Here is a 21,951-nt window from a genome sequence, read left to right on the forward strand (position 1 = left end):
GCAAACACATCTTAAGAAAGCAGCTTTATTATTGTTTGTGTTGTTTGGTGCTGTTTTTATGTTTTAATAAGCATGAACTTTTGGACACACAGCCTTAGTCTTGAGGGAAGTTCAGTATTTCCTGATATCCAGGTTGAGTTAAATCATCAGATTTCTTGCTGAGATTTGGCTCACAACAATGTTGTCACTGATCTGAGATCCAGAGAGAGAGAGAGAGTCACACCTCCAGTTTAAAAACAAATCAGAGTGGCACATTGATAAGTGAAGGTGGAGACACCTGAATGCATCACAATAGACTTTATTGTAATGCAGCATTCTGGAGAGGAGGTTGAATATTCATGCATGACTGCTCAGTTGTGAGCAGTTTTTAGTTTTCATTCGGTGGAGTTCACAACACCTCACATGACACCAAACCCGTCTAAATATAATCACATTTTAGCTTTATAGTAAATAATCTAACATGTACACCTGTGTGGGTTGTGAACCTTCTTCAAAGAGGCATGTTTTTTATTCATGTGTTAGAATATAATCCTTTATTTGTGATATTTTGGGCCGTTTTTGGCAGCTGAAGAGAGAGAGCGAGGACGCGCAGCAGAGGGCCGAGGTCAGATTTGAACCCGCGGCTGCTGCGACGAGGACTAGAGCCTCTGTCCACGGTGCACGACATAGCTGCTAGGCTACCGGCGCCACTTTTTTGGGGGCTTTTTTCTGCCTTTATTGTAGAGACAGGACATATTGAAGAGAATATAATCCTTACAGTGACACCAAACTCTTTCCACATGTTATCGACGGTTACCTTAAGAGATCCTCGTCCATCATGGGAACATTGAGGGTTTTCAGAAAGGTGCATTTATTACCGCCGGCGTCGTCTGGGGGAGAAAAAGCGGGAACTTTTGGTTACAAAGACTTGTTCTTGAGAGACGCTCAGTATTTCTCGATCACCAACTTTCAGATTTTTAAACGAGGTTTGACTCAAACAAACTTCATCACTGATCAGGGATCCAGGGAGATGATTATTTCACCATCAAACACTGCAGCACTTTCTGTTTTTTATAGAACAAATCAGACGTTGACAAGTGAAGCTGGATTCACCTGTTTAATGTATTTCTCTGGAAAGTATCCCCGTGATCCTGCAGCAGAGAGCAAATATCCAGGCATGACAGAACATGCCCAAATATGCAGAAATACAGCAGCTATAAATCTAATTCATTTTGCCATGTCATCAATAAAATAAATATCTAGTTTCAAAATGTCTGCACAGTTTGAGGATATTTCTTTATCTTATTCTGTCGTGTTTGAACTTGTCTGAACTCCTCTCTAGCGCGGTAGTCACTCTGCTTTACAATGCCCCCTTCTCCCCGTTGAAGCCTACAAATGGAGCCCCATCAGTCCCATGAATTATGCAATCCAGTTGTTTTCTCCCTGCTCGATGAATCGATGTGCAGCAGAGGAGCGTCCAGTCGGCACGGGTTGCATTAGGGCTCCGCGGTAATGCGTTTGACTCTAATCCAGACGGTGCAAGCCCCCGCTCACATGAGAGCCAGCGAGGTTTAAACCCCCCCCCCCCGGCTCCACGCTCAGCTGAGGCTTACACACGGCCCTCCCAAAAGGCAGATAACATAAAATCCCTGCTGTGAGGAGGCTGAAATGGAGCCTTTATAGTAAGAAACGTGCAGAGACGAGCATGTGATGGTAGGATGTGGGACGCTGATGTTTTCTAATTGATCCAGATAACTGCTTCAGACAAATGGCTCGGGGTTTCAATTGATTGTTTTGCTGCTGCAAGAAAAAACAGGATGCAGAGCGACCGTTTTCTGAACGCTGAAGATTACAGTTTGGAGTTTTTATCTGGCTGTTTGGATCAGAGCTTTAGAAAATATTGGTCACTGCTGAGATTCTGTACAAAAGTATAAAACTCAAGCGCCACGTTTGAATCCTGGGGAAAATAGCCTTTCCTGTCAATCAAGGGAGAATCCAAAATATCCAATCAAACTTCGACTGTCAGACGAGGCTCGCAGGAGAAAGATTTGTCTGTTTGCGTTCACACATTCAGCTCACTAAGAAAACTTCAGGAGTTTGTGTGACTCCTGAAGTGAAACGTAGAATCCATCGGGGGCCGACGCATCATGCACACCAAACGTAACCTTTAATTAAACGCTGACTTTTGTTTTCTTGTAATCTCTTCTAGAACTTTCCCGAATGAAATAATGAACGCAGCAAAATCAGTTTGAGTCTGCAGCCGTGTGTGCTGAAGCAAACTGTTGATGTTTGTGTTTAGGTGGGTAAAAACTCAAAAGCAGCCGGGCCGGCAGCATTCCTCTGCTGCTGACGAATCTGGAATCCAGGACAGGAAAGGCTCTTCCTCTCTCCCCCCCCCCCCCCCCCTCTCTCTCTGTGTCTGGCTCTTCCTTCCTTCACCCTCTGGATTAAAGGGTTACTGCTGTTCACCCACTTAATCCAGTTTGCAGCTATACCTTCAAATCCCAGCCAATCACTGACATCCTGCTGCTTTATTCCGCCTGCTGATTGGCCGGTTAAATGTGCAGTAACCGATCTGTGCATATGAAGCGGGAGTGACAGTTTAGTGTAAGTGTCCGCCGCTGGTCGTCTTGTTGTCTCGTTCGCAGGATGTAAGCGAGCAGGTGGAATGGAGGAGCAGGCAGGTGACGCAGAGGGCAGCGGATCACATGACCTCCTCGCCTCCGTCTGCTCGTCAATAATTCAGAAACACAGCGGCTGATAATGTCGGCTGACGTTTGTGCAGCTTGGTGAAGAGTCCTCCTCAGCAGGGGGGCTCAGTATGGGGTTCAGGGACTCCCACAGGGTCCCCCCAGAGATCACAAGAAACAGGAAGATGTTTTGTATTTTATCTGACAACTGCTTATAAAGCTCAGTTTGGTGTAGAGTCATTTCTGAATGGAGTCATAAAAGTGCCAACAAAGGGGGCGCCGGTAGCCTAGTGGTTAGTGCGTGCGTGCGTGCGTGCGTGCGTGCGTGCGTGCGTGCGTGCGTGCGTGCGTGCGCCCCTTTGTATGGAGTCTGTCGTCCTCCAAGCGGGCGACCCGGGTTTGCATCCGGCAGGTAGCTCCTTTGTCAGTCCTCACTCTCTCACAATTCAATTCAATTTGAATCTCTCTCTCTGATTTCTGACTCTATCCTTGGAGTGATTCTCTCTGCTACTCCACCCCCCCCCCCCCCCCCCCCCCCCCGATGAAAACGAACTCCTGGTTGACCGTAGTCAAGGCGATCGGGGGAAACCGACCTGAGGTAGAGAAAATGTTTACAGACGAGCTGATGTATCCGAGTATAATCTACATGAAGTTTTTATCACAGCAGCACAGACAGCAACAGTACGGCCGCTTTCATGCAGCCAGACCTTTGACGTCACATCTGTTGTTTCCATGGCAACATGTCTTGTCTGTCATGGCGGCTCTGTCATGGCAGCGGCAAACGACAACGTTTCAGTCTAGCCGACCTTCCAAAAAGTTGTACTAACTAATAAATATGTCAGCATAAAGAGAGAGAGTGAGTAAGTTTGACCCTCCTCCGACACACCTCTTTAAGGGACCAGCTGTCAATCAACAAGCTTGGGGCGGGACTTCCTGTCCAGTAAATTAATGAAAAGGTTTCTTATAATTCCTTGAAATGTCTCTTTTTTCCTTCTTCCTGTTGTCACGTTGATATTTCCTTCCCCTCGTGTGTTGTGCATCAAAGAGCGGTAACTTTAAAGATAAGATAATGTCTCAGGAAAGGGCTCGTCTTTCCCCACGTTGTTGTGAAGTTGTAGTTTTGACGGCGGCAGGTTTCCTCTCTGCTTCTTGCTAATCATTTAACACCCGCCCGTCCACGGAGAGCAGGAGGTTAACCTCTTTATCTGCAGGGTTTACAGGCTCTCACTAAGCCACGTCGCTCTGCTTTCCTCTCCCACTTTTAACCATCTCCTCTTTTGTTTACATGAAGGCAGAACATATTTCTATATAACAATCGACTAAATCCTCGATCGAGCTCTTCTCAAACACAATCCTCTTGATCAGATTTTGGTGTTTTTTGTGACTGCACCTCTGTTCTGAAATGATATTATTCAGGGTTTCATGGAGCACATTTGATTAAATCTGCTTTATTTTCTTAATGGTCCAAGTGAAAGGTTTAGGCCCTCTCTTCCCATGCTGTGGTCTGTGGCTTCAGATGGTCCATAAGTTGAAACCATTTCCACATCTTTCTTTGGCCGTTGTGCTCTTTGACCCTTCTGTACTCGCTGCGGAGCTTCTTGCTCTTCTTTTCTGATTTCCTCGCTAACCCCTCTGCAGCCATCCTTTGCTCAACAAGTTAAAAAAAACACACACCGCCGTCCGGTTCCCTCTGCACCTGCAAAAAATTAAAAAAAATAGAAAAGCCTTGAACGTAATCTCCACAAAATCAACAAAAATGTAAATTAATTGTAGAACTAAACACGGCACGTTAAGCTCCAACTTTTAGGATCACATCGGTACGCTTTGCACCCCAAGAGAAGAGTAGGATGTTACAGATCGGTTGTCATGGTAACATTCCAAACCTTTGACTGCTACTTGATCAGTTGTCGGTGGTTGTAGTCCGTCGTTGTAAACTGGACGTTGATTCATAAATAATAACTTCGTAAAGTTTCATCCACAAAGGGTTAAGAAGTAAAGTCTGATGTTGTCCTTTTCTAATTTTCTTATCTGCTGATACAAAAGAAGACATTAAACAGTCTGCTCCTCATATTACCTGAACAGTACCTGCTGCAGACGGCGAGCTCCATTAAAGGCCGGTATCGGTCGTTGCAGGTACATTAACGGTGTCTTACAGCCCACTGAGCAGGCAGACAGGTGATGGATCGCCTGAGGGTAATGGTGCATGAAGGTTTCTATCCAACACGGAGACATTGTTTGAACTCGGGTCATCGTAATGACTTTGCTCCGAGGGGGGGAAAGTGCTGGGGGGGGGGGGGGTGGGGGGGGTTGAGTACACCGTCTTTTTCCCCCGCGGTCCTCGTGTCAGAGAGGAAGAAAAGTGAACTCGGCCTCTTCCTGGATGCTGACGGTGCACTCTGATGACATCATCCGCACACCTTCCACTTAGCCCGAACATCTCCCTCTTCTCCCCTCACCTCTCTGCTCCGTTTGTCTTTGACACAAACCGGACAACATTGATTGTTTTAGATTATCGGCTGGTAGCACTCTCCTCTAACTTGACGTTCACAGGTAACGTGGGTTCTGAAAATTGATTTTGGTCAACCTCTTCCTACCTGAACTGTCCAGTAACAACCAGCTTTTTATGCCTTTTTAGTTTAGAGATATGACAGTGGAGAGAATCAGAAAACAGGGACGGAGAGAGATGGAAGTTACATCCACACCACATTCAAAGAAGTTAGGCTGAGACAGGATTACCTTTTGAATATCTCAGAAAAATATGTGTTGGTTACAGTTGTTTGGATGTCTTAAGAAGGTGTTGGGTGGATTGCTTTACAAGGAGTAATTAGAAGTTATTGGAGTCCAGTGTCTACGCTGTAGAGCGAGGTTTACCTGGCTCTGTAAGTGTATGTGCTGCCTTTGCCTGCTTCCAGTTTGTGTGTGTTCATCCTGCTTCAGAGGAATATGGATGAGATGACTGTATTACCGACACTGTACTGTATCCACATCTCTTAATGGCAGGATTTATACTCCTCCTTCGTTCAATAACTGCTTTTAATGGCCAGTTGGGATTTCACAAAGTTCAAACACTGTAGTCATAGTCGGGGCCGTCATGCGAGCCAAACTTCTGGGGTGGGGGCCGAGTCAGAGTGGGATCAAGATCAATCAGGTCCTTCTATAAAGCAGTGGTAAGAATGATGCTATTTCCTGCATTTTGACAGAGAAGGCGTGAGGATACTGTTTCTCTGTCGGTGTGAAAGTCTCAGGAAATCTCCGTTACTGCTGCTTTTTTTTTTGTAACTTTCATTCATTTATTTTTCTGTTTGTTTGCTGAAAGGAATGTAGGTGTGCATATGTAAAGATGTAGATATATATGGTGAGGGGAAAGTGCGTGCTGGAGAATACAAACCCTTAAATTGTCAAAAAAATTTCTTGCATCACAGCGGATCCATTTGCAACAAAAACAATAAAGACAAGATCCAGAGAAACCTACGAGAACGAGTAGCTGCCAGGAAAATATGTGGTTGGTAACTTACAGTGATATGATGGGAATGCACAGAGAGAGAGAGAGAGAGAGAGAGAGATGTAGCTATCGTAGACAGATTTAAAAGCTTTCCAGCGACATGTAACATGAGACATATTTGAATCCACTTTTGCAGCTGAAGTCAAACATCCAATTCCTGACGTTGTTGCCAAGCGACAAAATCTTCTGGGGGTGCACGTTGTGATTTCTTGTCCATGTTTGAGAGCGAATTTGAAACTACTGAGTGTCCACTCCAGAGCAACTCACAACATTGATCATTGTGTAACATTAAATCAATGCACTCTGTCAGCCGCCGTGTAGGAGACGACTGTGATCCTCTATCTGTCAGAGTGCCAGAACAGAGACACACACACACACACACTCGTCTCTGCAGCATGAAATGTCTCTGATAGAGCCGAGGAGGCATGTTGAGCCTCACAGATGAGGCGATGACACGACTACATTTCTGCTCTGAAAGTCCGCAGTTCATTATCGAGCACTCTGAGAATAGACGCTCTGTGCTGTAAGTGTTTTTCAGAAAGTCCTCTGAGAATTTGTTGGCAGAATTTAAAAGACCTACAGATGCAGCTTGAGACGACACACAAGCGGGATCAGTATAAATAATGGGAACTAAGGTCACTTAAATTTTATTTCTACACTTGAACCAAAGTGACCTCGCTAATTCCTTTAAACCTGCGTGCAGCATTTTAGCATTAATAAATAATCACTGCATTAATATTTGAGTGTAATTGCCCCAAACAAAAGAGGCCGCCTCGAAATCTGCAACCCTGCAGCACTTTTTTCTTTTACAATAGTGACCCTCCAGGGTTAGATAAATAAGACTCTGAATCGACAGGCTGTTGTACATCAGAAACAAAACTGAGGGTTTCATCAGTTCAGATATTCAGCCTCATGTATGAGTGTGTTTTGATATTTGAAGGCGATCCTTAGCACTCACGCTCGTCTAATGAACTGGACTTTGGGGGTCAGTGCGCCCTTAAAGATATGATGCACAGATCCTGTAAGAAAACCAAACCAGCAAACTGTTTCCCCTAAGCCCGGAGCAAAGTGAGTGTAAGTGTGTTTTAAAGCTTTCTGCAGCCGAGTAGTGCAAATAAAAAAATCCTTCAGTCACAGATATAAACATGTTGAAATGTCCGCTGCTGCGACTGTAAAGAAGAATCTGCATGATGACAGAATTCGCTCGACTTTTACGTCTTGCCTCTTGATCTGCAGGAAAAATGCAAGGATCTTACTGAAATTCCAGGAATCCTTTCGCACCGTGGTATTCGGCCCCCGTCAAGTGACCGGTCTCATGAGGGCCACATGATGCAATTAAGCCCCCCCCCCCCCCCCTCTCCCCCCTCTCTCAGGCTGAGATTTGTATTCAACCAGGGAGATCTGATAATCACACTTGTTGCTAGGCAGTTTTTTGGAGAGAGGATGCAAAAAAAAGTATCATCAACTGTGTCATTTTTACAGGATTTAACAAGCTGTTAAAAATATCTATTGAAGAGACAAAATCCAAATAAAGAAAGGAAGATTCAGACAGTTTGATGGAGTCAGTGGTAGACGTGAGCGCAGAGAGACAGAGACAGTAAATCTCATGGTTGTTATGGAAGAACAAACTGACCCTATAGTCATTTTCTGTCCTCTCTTGAACCCTCGCCCACACCCTGAGTGTGAGTGTATTTCTCTGCGAGGTGACATAGAAGAGCAGCAGGATTCATGAAACTAGAACCGGTACAGAACAGAACGGAGAGCAGTAAAGCAAACCGAGCTGAACTGGAGGCTAACAGCTGATTATTAACCGACTTACAGTAAAATAAAAGAAGAAGAAACAAAGAGATGAGAGTCTCATTTTTATGGTTCTCTTGTGACGTGTTGTTCTACCTGGATGTGTTAAAGGAGCCACAGGTTGGACTCTAACCCGGGCCGCCTGCTTGGAGGACTATAGCCTCCGTACATGGGGTGTGCAAACTAACCACTGCTCCACCGGCGCTTTTAAAACAGATTGCATTAGAGAAAAACAGAAGAAGACAGAATTGGTTAGAGCCCCGTGCATCATGATGTAGCGTACTGTAGGTAACACAAATGCAACATTACAGACCTGACGAGCAGATGGCAGAGATGTTTTCAGGGAAGATTATGGAAGAATCTCAATATTTATACATTTAGATTTATAGGCGAATGCCGATTTAAGATTTTCTGCATGTGTTGTAGTCGTTGCCCATTCTTTTCTGAGCGCTTTCTTTGGACGTGCATTGGTTTGTTTTGGAGGAGAGAAGAGTGACATTTACCAAAACAAACAGCCTTTTCATGACTTGGTAGACTTTGATTTATTTTCTAAGAAGCTGCTCAGAAACACTTATGATTTAATTTCAGTGGAAACAAAGAGACTGGGGTCGAGAGAGAGAGAGAGAGAGAGAGTCTAGAATTAGGATTACGGCAGGTCTTAATCAGTTGATCATCATGTGATCGATTTAGAGTCCCCTGGAGTTTTGACTAGTAAAAGCCAAACCAGTTGGGTGGACCAGTCTGCAGCAGGCAGAGAGGAGATGGAGATGGTAAAAGGACCAAAATAGACATAAAACACACAAAAAAAATAGAATAACCAAAGACGACATCACGTCTGACAGAGCATGCATGGATTATTAGCGGGCAGTAAGAATGAAGAGGGCGATTCAGGTACAGATGTTTCTGGTTTTATTCCACTTCTGCTCAGGTTGGTTAACTCACCTAATGATGCTAAACTCAGGTTTTTTTTAAAGTTTAAAAATCAGGAAAAATTGAAACATTTCTACTCCCCATCTGACATCGAAACTCAAGTTTGAGCCGGGTGAAGTGATAACAGCATGCTAACGTGGTCTGCAGCATGAGTAGCATTGTCATGGTAGCCTCTGTCCTCTGGTGTGTCTGCATTGTTTGGCTCTTGGGGTTTCTGTGCCACTGTGTTAAAGAGCTTTGTCATGCTTCTTTGAGAATGATGACATAACCGAGCGACAAAAGCTGCTGATGTTAAATTAGCAGTAACTTAAGACTTCCTGGATTTGTCAGCTGTTCCTTGTAGAGCTGTTCCGCCTCCTAAGTCGGCGACAATGAAAGACAGAAAATCAGTCTGATACTAAAATGTAAAAGCTCAGCAAAAGTCAATGATGTCAGGTAAATTATCACCGCCAAACAGAAGTTGGTTTTGGTTTCATGCTGGTGCTCAAGGGCGACATCTACTGGATCAGAAAGTCGCACATTCTTCCTTTAAGTGGTTTAATTTATCTCTTTGAGAGGGTTTGTGGCTTACTATCAAAGAAAGGGAAGTCATTTATACAAGTTCTACTTTTGCAAATAATTCACTTTATCTGTTTGGAGCTCCAACAAGTTTTAGGTTCTTCAGTCAGAGGACTGAAAGGACGATAATTGAAAACCTTTTAGAGTTCACTTATTATTCTGTTTTGTCATTTTTCAGGCAAAAAATGTCAAACAGTGTTTTAATAAAGAGAAGTAATCATGTGCTTGCATGCATGAAGAAATAATTCCTGAATAGAGCAACACAAGTTTAATGCAAAGTGATTGATAGCAAAAAAAAACCTTCCTTATTTCATTGTTGAGTGCAGATGCATCATGTTTACTCTGTTGTTTGTGTGTTTACGTGTGTGTCAAGTCTGCAACACAAACAGAGTAATAAACACCATTAACAGCCGTGTCCCTGCAGGATTAACATTCGGGAAGAGCTCCCATTAACGAGTATGAGAGAACAGGATATAGAAGGAAAAGCTGTGATAGAAACAAAAACATTGAGAAGATAAAAGTATTAAAAGTGTTTTTGGAGTTTTCTCTGAGCTCCTGGGAGACGTGCATTACTTTACAACAGGAAGTGCGAGCAGAGTGAGGTACAACATGTGTATGATGGAGCAGCCGCAGCAGCTAATGTCCCCCAAAGAAACATTAAAGTGACACGTCATGAAACCCCACAGGAACACGAGATGTTAGCCGTAACACAAATACATCATTGCTCTTATAGAAAGTGCTCGAGTCATGTCATAGAAAACCAAAAAATTATAAATATTTTAGTGAAATCTGTTATTTATGACCTCCTGTGCACAGATTGTGTATTAGCATGGTTTGCAACATAGATGACAATTTCTCAAAAAGTTAAAGGTGACATATCCTCCTCTTCTTCTTCAGTTTAAATAAGTCTCAGAGCTCCTCAAAACATGTGTGTGAAGTTTCTTCTTCTAAATCCACTCTGATCCTGTATTTGATCATGTCTATAAACCCCTCTATTTCAGCCCTGCTCAGAACAGGCTGTTTCTGTGTCTGTACCTTTAAATATGTAAATGAGCTGTGTCTGACCACGCCCCCTCTCTGGACAGGACTTCAAATCCAGACTCAAAACCCATCTGTTCAAGATCGCCTCCTCACTCTAACATTTTAAACTGCGATTACACTGTCCTACATTTCATTTCTTTTATTGTGTGCTGATTTTATCCATCGTTGTTTTTTTTAATGTTGATTGTTGTACAGTGTTCTTGTGTGTCTTGAAAGGCGCTTATAAATACAATTTATTATTATTATTATTATTATTATTATTATAATTAAATACCAAGAAAAGCCATTCGGTGAAAGCACTGAGAGAACAGAATGTTAAATATAGGTTTGTAATAAAAGGTTTTGATAAAGTTATTTGCTTAAGATAAAACTTTTCTGAATATCTTTTCAGACTTTTATTGGAGCAGCATCGACAAAGTAAAGTTAAACTTTATTTCAGTTTAAGATGTTACTCCTGTCAGTGTGTGTATTCATCTCAAACCTTTAGAAGCTGATCAGTCGGCCTTTAAAAACATTTATATCCATCATGAGCTGAATACAACATTAGCACTAGTCAAGGAGTTCATATGACCACCAGCAGCCCCCCCCCCCCCCCCCCCCCCACTTACTCTGAACAGCAGACACAATGAATCAAGTATGAACATTGTGTAAGTTTACACCGAGTCTATCTGCAGGAAATCCACAACAATGGCGCTCCTATATCCAGCTCTGAGTGAGCCTCGGTGGTTGGTCCATTAGCCAGTCTGTCTCCTGCATTACCCTGCATGGACATCCAGCGAGGCCAATAAAGAAGCTTATAGTAAGCAATGCCATTAAGAGAGCTTTATGTGCAGGGTGCTGTTATGTAGCTACAGAGGTTATTTAACTGGTACGCAGATAAACACCATGGGGAAACGTGAAGTGTTTGTATAAAAAGCTTGAAGTGTGGAAAAGCAGGCGTATTATTGGAGCTCCCTACTGAGACGTGCTCGGTGAAAACCAGGCCAATGAATGTCTCTGTATAGCCGGCAGAAGCACAGAGGTCTCTCCTCCCAGTTTGGATGTTTTATCACCTGTGATTCAGCAGGAAGGGACAGAGTTGGTGCACTAAATAAAAAAACGACCCCTGTGAAAACACAAAAGCTGATTCTTTCTGATGCAGGAACTGTGTCACCGCACCGGCAAATAACAGAGATACAAGCTACAGAAAGTCTCATTTATATCATCATACACAATGAGTGAGATCATTTATGTAAGCCCTTCACAAAGCGAGTAACAGCGCGTTCTGAACACCACAGAACAAAGCAGTCTGCTGCTGACCCACATAGGTAATGGAATCAGGTGAACTTCTATTTCAGCTCCGTGACAGATTATCTCCTGATAGTTTGAAGTCCTGCTGTTTGCAGCGAGATACTTTCCCTGAAGGAGAGTGCAGCAACAAGATGATGCAACGGTTCTACACCTCTCTCTTATTTTTATTCAGAGCCGGTGTGTGTGTGTGTGTGTGTGTGTGTGTGTGTGTGTGTGTGTGTGTGTGTGTGTGTGTGTGTTGTAGATGCAGCAGGGAACTATGGTCTGGATGTTTTGGGAAGATCTCCAATGAATCCTTAAAGGAGCAAAATGTATATCTAGATATAGAGCTGCCCCTCCCCCCCCCCCCCCCCCCCCCCCCCCCCCCCCCCCTTGACCCTGAAGCTTCAGTGTTTAGCCAGCTCTGCATCGGTCTTTTTATTGTTTCTTTTTATTTAAAACAGACACATGTAATGAGCATTGCTTCATATGTAAATTACAAAGTAGATGCCATGCATACAGGTCTTTACATCATGGTTTATGTCCCTGCTCTGCTTCATGGATTAAAACTGAAGCATTAAACGTGAAGAAATACAGAAATAGTGAAACTGTACAAACACAGATATTATGACGCAGTGCAAATAAGAGACTAAACTAATAGGAGTTTTCAATCGTCTGTTTACTCTTGATTTTGTAACAGTTCCAAGATCCACAAATGTGGATGATAGGGTTTCGTTGGTCCTGAAGTTTCGTCAGTCCAGCCTGATTTGACTTCTTTTTGATCGCTGAGTTTGTCTGTTTTAGAGAGGAGGAGATATTCATGGATAAAACATTTCTACTTTTTGAATAAAGATTTTTATTTGATGCCTTTATTGAGAGACAGGACAGTGGGTAGATTCAGAAATGGGCATTACAGTATCGATGATGTGTGGCTATAACATCTCGACTGTCAGAGTTAAAACAGGGGGAATAACTCTCAGCTGAAAACCTTTGCAGGCTTAGTTTCCAGGCTTTGCAGGATATTTTCTCATCTGTCAGATCACACCATGCCAAATCCGTTGTCTGGACTTATTCAATTGTAGTTGCAGATAAAATGATGCAACTTTTGTGTGACTCTGCTTTCTTTTAATAGCGTGAATATTTGAGCGATAGATTTAAAAGTTGAAGCATTTGGAAGGGGATGATGAGGGCTGTATCATTATCTTATTTGGTCTGGGCTCGTAACCCGCCGGAGGCTGAGCGCTGTAGTGACAGATGGGAGGCACAGCTGGTATTTAATCTGTGACTCAGGTAGCACACACACACACACACACACACACACACACAGTCTGTCACTCTGACATCAGAATATATCAGGATAGAGCGCAAACATCAACTCTTTAATCCTACACATCATTCTTTGTCGTGTTTGTGTATCTTCCTGCAGCGTGCATGAACAAACTGCTGCTCTTTATCACCCACCACATCGCAGGCCTTACAGCTGACATCCGCACCTGCAGGGAAAGCGAGATAGTGCATGTTTGCTGCTATTTTAAACGAGCTGTTTTTAAACTTTTGAGTCCATCAGGAGCGGTGAGAAGAAAGTGGTGACTCTCTGTGGAAGCTGTCTCCAAACTAAAGACTAAACAGAGGCGCTGCTAATCTCAAGAGCAGTCGTAAATAGACACTCAAACACACTCTGTCTGTATTTAACGCCCGTGATTTAGAGCAGGACACAGGGTTTGTGTTATCTCTCGTGCTCAGTGGCAGCGGACAGATGTTTGCACATCCTGATGAACGACTGAGATTTAGTGGTGAAATAGTGTGTGTTTGTGTGTGGTATCTTTGAAAGCAGGCTGTCCTCTGTAGCTTCTGTTCAGAGCCGTTTGCAGCTTGTTGCAGAGGGAGATTAAATACTTTAGGGCTGGTCATCAGTGGAACAACAGCTCGGCCTTTTAAAGCTGCAGACAAACAGTTTGTGTGTGTGTGTGTGTGTGTGTGTGTTGTGGTGGTTCCTCTCTTCCTGTGTTCTCTAAATGTTATCTTAACTTAGGTGTGTGTGTCTAAGTCGTGTCAGTCAGTGTGTCATGTCTGAGTCATGCGCTGCTGTAAAAACTGATTTGAATGGTTTTGGCGCCGCTCTGAAAATGGATTTTCTCCTTGTGCACGGATATGTTCAGGATCTACTTTTGAATTCTCGTTTCAGAGTTTTCTGTCCTTCTTTGATTAAAACAGATTCTCCTCTGTTCATTATTCTTAAAGGAATTTCTTTGGTTATTAGACATGTGCTGATTTCTTCACACACACACACAGACACACACGCTCGTCTCTCTCGTGATGCGGGTGGAGTTACGGATGGGTGGAGGGGGGTTGGTTGCTCGTTTCAGGAAGTGTGTGTGTGTCCTCGGTGTGAGGATGGGTGGGTTTAACTCTTCCTGTTTACAATCCACTCCTCCACAGACGCTGGTGCGTTCAGGTCCTGTGGAAATAATGGGTTTTGTTTTTAAAGTACCGACTGACTGACAAGGTTTTTGTTAAGATTTTAAACCTCAGCTCCTGCAGTCACATGTCGATGTGTCAACACAGCAGCCTCTACCATCAGCGTGTGAATGTGTAGGTGTGACCTGCGGTGTGAAAGCGCTCTGAGGAGTCAGAAGACTAGAAAAGAAATATAAAAGCTCAAGTCCGTTCACCATTTATCATCCCTTTACTTCTTTCCCCCGCTGTCCGACATTATCCTCCTGTCTTCTTCTTCTTCTTTTATCTCCATCACCTTCTTCTTTGGCCGCTTAACGTCTGTTCAGCATCTTGAGGAGTCATGAAGACGTGACGCAGTGAGGGAATTCTGTTCAAAGCTCTGAGTCACATGAGTCACGATGATGATATCTTATCATAAACATACTTCCCATCCTTAATAAATATAGATCATGAGTTCTCCATCTCCTGTAGGACAGTACTGCCTCAGAGAAAAGTCAAATATTATCACAGACACCAGATTCATATTCAACTTTACATACAGTCACATGAAGCTGCTGCACTGCTGAGTTTCACTTCTTTAAAACACTCTGCTCTTTGCACCTGCGAACATGAACCTCTGCCTTTATCCTCACGTTCAGATTGCAAACTAATAAATAAATAAATTGCAATACTTTTTTTTTTTTTTAGGGTATAATTTAATATTAGGCTTGTGTGATTTTCCCTCTAAATTAATTTAGTTTTTGCATCAAACAACTTTAATCTGCTCACAGACACAACGACTACGCCTCTTGTTTTGAAAAGTTCCACTCGATATTCTGTTATTTATAAGAGCACAGCATCAGCAGCAAGCAGCTTTACATTAACAATATTAAAACAAAGCCGTGAGAAGCTGAGCAAGGAACTTCAACCGCTTCATTTACAAGAGGGATTTACGGACAGTGGACCTTCTCTCTCTCTCTCTCTCTCTCTCTCTCTCTCTCTCAGTAGTTAGATGTACTAGAAATGAATGTGGCACACAAATTGACATCGGCTACTGACATCAACTAGTGCCATGTTATTTGCAGATGTCTGTCAACAGGTCTGATATCTAACAGGCTGATGTATCGGTGTATCTCTAGTGGGCACTGCTTCAAATTTCCCTTCTTTGCATGAATGCATCCTAATGATCCTTATGACACGATTAAAAAAAGACCAAAAAGGAGAAGTGAGACTCTAAATTTATCCTGTGGACTACAGCGGGAACATTCAGTGTAACGGCTGCTCTCATGCATGTTTTATGTTGCAGGGATGTATTTGCATGTGTGTGTGTGTGTGTTCCCTGAAAGCCTCCTCCTGCTTTCTACCAACACAGCTAAAAACAAAGAGTGTGTGTGTGCTGATTGATTCAGACAGAAACAAAGCCTGCGAGCTCTCTCCATCCTTCTCTGCAGACCACAAATGTTTCCCTTCTAACTATAAATACTCCCAGAAACCTGCAGCATCCTGTAACATGAACTGCTGCTAAAAGTGATTATCAAGGTCCAGAATAGCTCCGCAGTCTCCGCTTACATCCAGAAGGCTAACGAGCCGAGCTAACACAGGGCACCTTTATTTTATAAGCCCGGGTTTTATTTTGTGATGATGCTGTTTGATTTGATTAAACTCAGACAGGCTTTCATGTAAAAAGCTTGAATCCGGATGAAAGCTAAACATAATCGATACGTGAGAGATGGCCCGGGCTTAGAGGCCCCTCAGCTTGCGGTGAGAGAGGAGAACAAGAGGTGAGAAAACCGATAAAGCTACATTACAGAGAAAATGGAGGAGAAGAGAGGAACATTGACAAACACAGATTCATCAAGTGAGCAAAACTTCAACACAATTCTTTGACTCATAAACTATTCTTAAAGAACGTTTGTTTGAGGGACATTTCTGGTTTTGCAGGATTATTTGTTTCTGCACATTAACTTGATTACAGGTCACGACCCCTCCCCTCTAGAGTGGCGCCAGAATGAGTTTTGAAGTGGGGGAGACTTTCACCTGGATGACGTAGTGAACCCCCCTCATGTGTTTTCTGTACAGCAGCAGACATCATGACACAGGTTAGAAGCTAAACTAAAAACTCGACAGGACGGAGGAAACAAGATTCAACTTTCAGCTTCTGAAATAAATATTTGGAGCTGTGTGTTCCTCTGGAAGATGACTCCTCCATGTGCTTTGTGCAACCTGATACACTCTCATCTCTGCTGCTGGGAGATCTCTGCAGGTAGCATAATTAATTTAGGCGGGGAGTATGCAGCTTTACATCTGATTTTACAGGAAGTCCACCTTCTGTGTGTGTGTGTGTGTGTGTTGGGCTCGTCTCCACATGCAGACAAGTGTGTGAAGAATGTGTGAGGAGAAGCAGACGGAGCAGACAGGTGGGAGAAAGGGGGAGGAGCATTAACAGTAACAGTGCGTGGGGAGGATAACAGCGAGTATCTCCACATCAATCAGCTGCTTTATACGTTCAGTCTCCGCACAGCATCATCACAGCACCTCTGATTCCTGAATTCGTCTCTCCTCGCTCTCCCTCGTAGATAACTGGAGGTCAGAGGATATAAATAGTTGTCCATGCTAAACGGTGTAATCTTAGAGCAGTGAGTTAACAGGTTACTGTGTGAGAGAGTGAAGAGAAAAGAGGGCCGCGCAACCTCCTGACACTCAATCTGACGGATTACTGTCACCTCCTGTTAGGCTGCGAGGACGTGTGCACAGACTGTTTAGTGGTGTTTTAAACCACTATCTGCAGGCTGAGTGACAGCTGCCTCTGGACAGGAATACTGAGAGAGAGAGAGAGAGAGAGAGAGAGAGAGAGAAAGTGAGAGAGAGAGGATTTAAGGTGTGTCCCGTCCAGGCCTGCCCTTTTTGTGCCTTCAGGTGTTTCAAAATGGCCAGCAGGGACTTGAAAGTTATTTTCCTTTTTGGGGTCTTTGTGCCTTTATTGGATAGGACGGCTGAGGAGAGACAGGAATGTTGTGAAGCAGAGAGAGAGAGGGGATGACATGTAGCATAGGGCGTCAGAATACAGTCGAACTCCCGGCAGCTGATATGAACCTCTAGGCTATCTTCACTTTGAGCATCAAACGAAGCACGCTTGTTCTCCTACTTTGTCCTGAGAGTGAGCTCTGGTAAGACACAAAGCAAAGACCCGACCCATCTACTTTGGCTGGTTGAAGAAAAAGTCGTCAACAGCGTCCTTCTGAAAAGCTGAAAGAGATTCAACTTGAAGCGATTGGGGGAAAAAAAAAAAAAAAGCTTGGGCGATCCTCATTCGGAACAACAGGAAAGAAATGCTTGGTGGAAACTGGGCCTTAACGTGCATCTGAGTCAGACCCCCATCCTGTTCTGAATTTGAAAAGGCTCCTAATCGGCTCGTGTTACGACCTCTTTCAAGATTTCCTGAAAAAACGTGGCGTTTAGTTTTCCCAGTAATCCATCGATACGCTCAGAGTTTGTGACACGTTGTGAGAAAAGAAAATGAAAAAGAAAATGTTTCTGTGATAAAGTCATGACAATAAAGTCGCAGCCTCCAGACGTCTTATCAGTCTGTGTGTGTGTGTGTGTGTGTGTGTGATGCATTCCAGTCTGAGTCACATGCAGGTCTGTGTATCCGTGGTAACAAAAGCGTTCATTCATTGAGCAGAAGTTACTCATTCATTCTGTGTAAACGTCTGCAGGTCTGCGTCTGTGTCGCACAGCGTTGTGTCATTACCGTGTGGGAGTTTATTAAATCATAACTCATTTTTATAACTGTCATTCAAACCTTTGAAGTCCAATAAAACAGAAAATGATCTCGTCATTACAAACGTGTGTGTCCTCCAGCGCACCCTCATGTCTGTGTGTTTGTCTTTCTGCGCAGTGTGTTGGTGAGGAGAACTGGGTGGACAGCAGGACGATTTACATCGGACACAAAGAGCCTCCTTCAGGAACGGAGGCCTTCATACAACAAAGATATCCCGACAACAGAATCGTCTCCTCCAAGGTCAGAGACACCGAAAAACGTGCAAAGATTCAAACACAAACTTTATGAAGGTTTGAAAAGAATACATCACAGGAACGACTCTATCCTGAAGAGTTCCTGCTCCTCGTAGCTTTTAAGAAATAAAGTCCGTCATTTTCAGATAACAAGACTTTTTATTGGTTTGTCAAAATCTGTTTCAAGGGCTGCCCCTGAAATCCTCCTGATCTGGTTGTTCACACACGCTCAGGGTACTTTTTACTGCTTTACTTTTTATTCATTTTAGATTGTTTATTTTCTGATCAGACACGGAGCGAGGAAGATGCGGGTACAAGACACGATCTGTAGGCGACAAAATCATACATTTGGAAAAGATTGTGGTGACGTCAGCAGAAAAACTGAAAAGTTGAAAGATTTTCAACGTTAGCGCTCGGAGCGGCCGCGCACAAAGGTGAAACGTCGGTAAAAAAGACGCTGGGCGCTTATTCTTCAGACGGGCGAACGCTCTCTCCTCATTGAAAACTCCTGAAAAAAGACGCTTTTAGGGTCTCTCACCTCGCACCTAAGTGAAAGTGACCTTCACCTGCTTGGTCCCTTTTTTTTAAACGCTCCTCTGTCTCTTGTTTCCAGTACACTTTTTGGAACTTCATCCCCAAGAATATGTTCGAGCAGTTCAGGAGAATCGCCAACTTCTACTTTCTCATCATATTTCTCATCCAGGTAAAAAGACATCAGACTACATCTCTCCTGTTTACAAAGTTCCTCATTTATATTTGAATTGCAGCATAAAGAACCAAATCAAATAAACACTAATTCAACAGACTATCCTGTCTTCTCTTCTCGTTCTCAGCATTTTTTTTTTTTTACATTATCCATGTCGATCATTTTAATCCTCTGTTTGTTTGTTTTCACTTTAGTTGATCATCGACACTCCCACCAGTCCGATCACCAGCGGTCTGCCGCTTTTCTTTGTCATCACAGTCACCGCCATCAAACAGGTGAGCCCCCGAAGGCCTCCGCGATCACTTGATTATATTACATCATATTTTACATCCCTCTTTGTTTTCGCTGAGTCGCCGCTTGTCCCCGTTTGTCTGCGTCAGGGTTACGAGGACTGGTTGAGACACAAAGCAGACAACTCCGTCAACCAGTGTCCCGTCCACGTGGTGCAGCACGGGAAGGTCGTCCGCAAACAAAGCCGCAAGCTCAGGGTGAGTGAGTGTGTGTTCAGAAAAATCAGTGTCCAAGAGTGCGTGCGTGTGTGTGCAGAGTCCAGCTTTAGAAATCTGTCATTAATGTTTGTTATGTAACAATTCAGAGAGTCACACTGCAGCTTAAACTGCAGACAACGAGGATCTGTTTGAATAAATGAAGCTTCCTGTGGGAGAACAAACGTGAGCGACTGTTGAGCCGATGTTCAGAGGTTTACAGGTGGTGCAGCAGACGGTTAGCTTGTTAGGCTAACCGCATTAGCAGCGACTGTATTAGTCAAACTAACAGGATAAGAGGGACATGCCATACCTGCAGACTCTGCAGGTAGGAATCTGTTTTTCATGCACACAGCTTGAACCTGAACTCTCAAACTTTATCCAGAGTGTTTTTTGTTTGTTCCACTGAACCTTGAGTGACAGGAACGGATGCAAAAGAAAGCAAAATGTGTATTCAACCCAGTAAGACCTGATGCAACATTAGCGTGTGTATCTCTTTAAGACCGCTGGCGTGCTTCCACCTTGGTGCAACGTCTCCTTGTTGTTGTTGTTTATTGCAAAGGTAATGCTTTGCAGTTAAAGTCGAGGGTTTGAGCTCTATCTGACGTAGAGGCAGAGAAATAAAGATTTTAGTAAACCATCAGGTCGATTCCAAACATGGCTTCTAGAGGGAGTTTTTTTTAGGGGGCCTTACGTCTAAAGGGGTTAGTGAATAACAACCGGATGCATCTTCCTCACCTGTCTGCCTCAGGTCGGAGATGTGGTGTCGGTCAAAGAAGACGAGACGTTTCCGTGCGACCTCATCCTCCTCTCGACGTCTCGGGAAGATGGGACCTGTTTCGTCACTACGGCCAGTCTGGACGGAGAGAGCAGCCACAAGGTGTGAACAGTACTCACTTATTAATGTACGAGAATCCCATTTGATATAATGATGATGAAGCTGATGCTCGTAATCAATCGAGGTCTTTAACCTTCCTCTTTTTGCCGTCATCTTTTCTTTCTTCGATCGTCTTTATTTACTCCCCTTGCCTCCCTCCTAACACGTCTTGTTCTTCTTAAATCTTCTCCCTGCTCAGACCTACTATGCAGTCCAGGACACCAGAGCGTACAACACAGAGAAGGAGGTGGACTCGATCCACGCGACCATAGAATGTGAACAACCACAGCCCGACCTCTACAAGTCAGTACAGACGCTCACTCAAACACCTGAAGTAAATACATGTGTGGAATATTTCTCCTCTCATGTTTCCTGTTTTATTTTGTCCCGCACAGATTTGTGGGAAGAATCAACATCTACATGGACAACGAGCCCGTCGCCAGGTACGTTTGTTTTTGTGGGTGGATATGTGTTAGTCTTAAAGGTGACATATTCTCCTCTTCTTCTTCTTCTTCAGTGTAAATAAGTCTCAGAACTCCTCAAAACATGTGTGTGAAGTTTCTTGTTCTAAATCCACTCTGATCCTGTATTTGATCATGTCTATAAACCCCTCTATTTCAGCCCTGCTCAGAACAGGCTGTTTCTGTGTCTGTACCTTTAAATATGTAAATGAGCTGTGCCTGACCACGCCCCCTCTCTGGAAGGGCTTTGGGTGTACTCTTTGGTGCTTTCTCGCTCCATGTCCTATTGTTTACGGTGAGAAGGCAGACTCAGAGGGCAGAACAAACACCTAGCTGTGGGAGTGTCACCCACCTGGGGGAGGGGCTACTGCCCTTTGTGATGTCATGAAGGGAAAATCTCCAAACGGCCTGTTTGAGCACACATTTTCTGAAAAGTGGAGCAGGCAGAAGACGGAGAGGATGGACTTTTCTCATCATTTGGGGGTTTTTAGACTAGAGACACATGTTTTAGAGGAACATGGTGAAGAGGATTTTTAATAATATGTGACCTTTAAAACAAGAATGTAAAGGTAAAATAATACTTGTTATGGGATTTCTTATGGCAATGCAGAAGTCTGAAAATGATGTGTTTTGTTCTTGCAGGCCGTTAGGATCAGAGAACCTGCTGCTGCGAGGAGCCACACTGAAGAACACAGAGTACATATACGGTAAGATCAACAGAAATACACGTCAACACAACAAAATAATCTGTTAGTTTCTACCTGACTGACGAACCTTAACTCAAAGGTCTTACACTAGATCTGCCCTCTGTAGAAGGTGTAACCATTTTGAGCACTACAGGTACACCACATTTAAAGGCAGGGTTGGTAATTTCACTCTCTCTCTCTCTCTCTCTTGCGTCTGCCGGCCGAACAATCCCAAAACGTTTTGTTCCTTTTCTTCATTTAGGCCAAAAATATATTTAAAAGAGTTTAGATAAAACGTACAAATACCGGAGTATTTTCCCCAAACGAAAACACTTTGAGAATGATTCTTTTGTAATTGTTCCCTCTTCTTCTTCTTCTTCTTCTTCTTCTTCTTCTTCTTCTTCTTTCAGCCGTGGCCATCTACACGGGAATGGAAACCAAGATGGCTCTCAACTACCAGTCCAAGTCTCAGAAACGTTCAGCTGTGGAAAAGTAAGCTGACTCTCTCTCTCTCTCTCTC

The 21,951-nt window shown here is 43.6% G+C and overlaps 1 protein-coding gene across 6 annotated transcripts in view; it reads left to right on the forward strand.

Annotated features, from left to right (window-relative positions):
- atp11a (ATPase phospholipid transporting 11A) overlaps positions 1–21,951 on the forward strand; it is a 38,203-nt gene that overhangs the window by 847 nt on the left and 15,405 nt on the right. For all 6 annotated transcript variants that reach the window (XM_061032847.1, XM_061032850.1, XM_061032848.1 and 3 more), the window contains exons 2-10: positions 18,101–18,223; positions 18,830–18,919; positions 19,117–19,197; positions 19,303–19,410; positions 20,159–20,287; positions 20,484–20,587; positions 20,680–20,727; positions 21,388–21,452; positions 21,842–21,923. In XM_061032847.1, the coding sequence (XP_060888830.1) occupies positions 18,101–18,223; positions 18,830–18,919; positions 19,117–19,197; positions 19,303–19,410; positions 20,159–20,287; positions 20,484–20,587; positions 20,680–20,727; positions 21,388–21,452; positions 21,842–21,923 (830 nt within the window). The remainder of the gene's footprint in view (positions 1–18,100; positions 18,224–18,829; positions 18,920–19,116; positions 19,198–19,302; positions 19,411–20,158; positions 20,288–20,483; positions 20,588–20,679; positions 20,728–21,387; positions 21,453–21,841; positions 21,924–21,951) is intronic.

Source organism: Labrus mixtus, chromosome 24 (assembly GCF_963584025.1).
Source record: "Labrus mixtus chromosome 24, fLabMix1.1, whole genome shotgun sequence".
Lineage (NCBI taxonomy): Eukaryota > Metazoa > Chordata > Actinopteri > Labriformes > Labridae > Labrus > Labrus mixtus.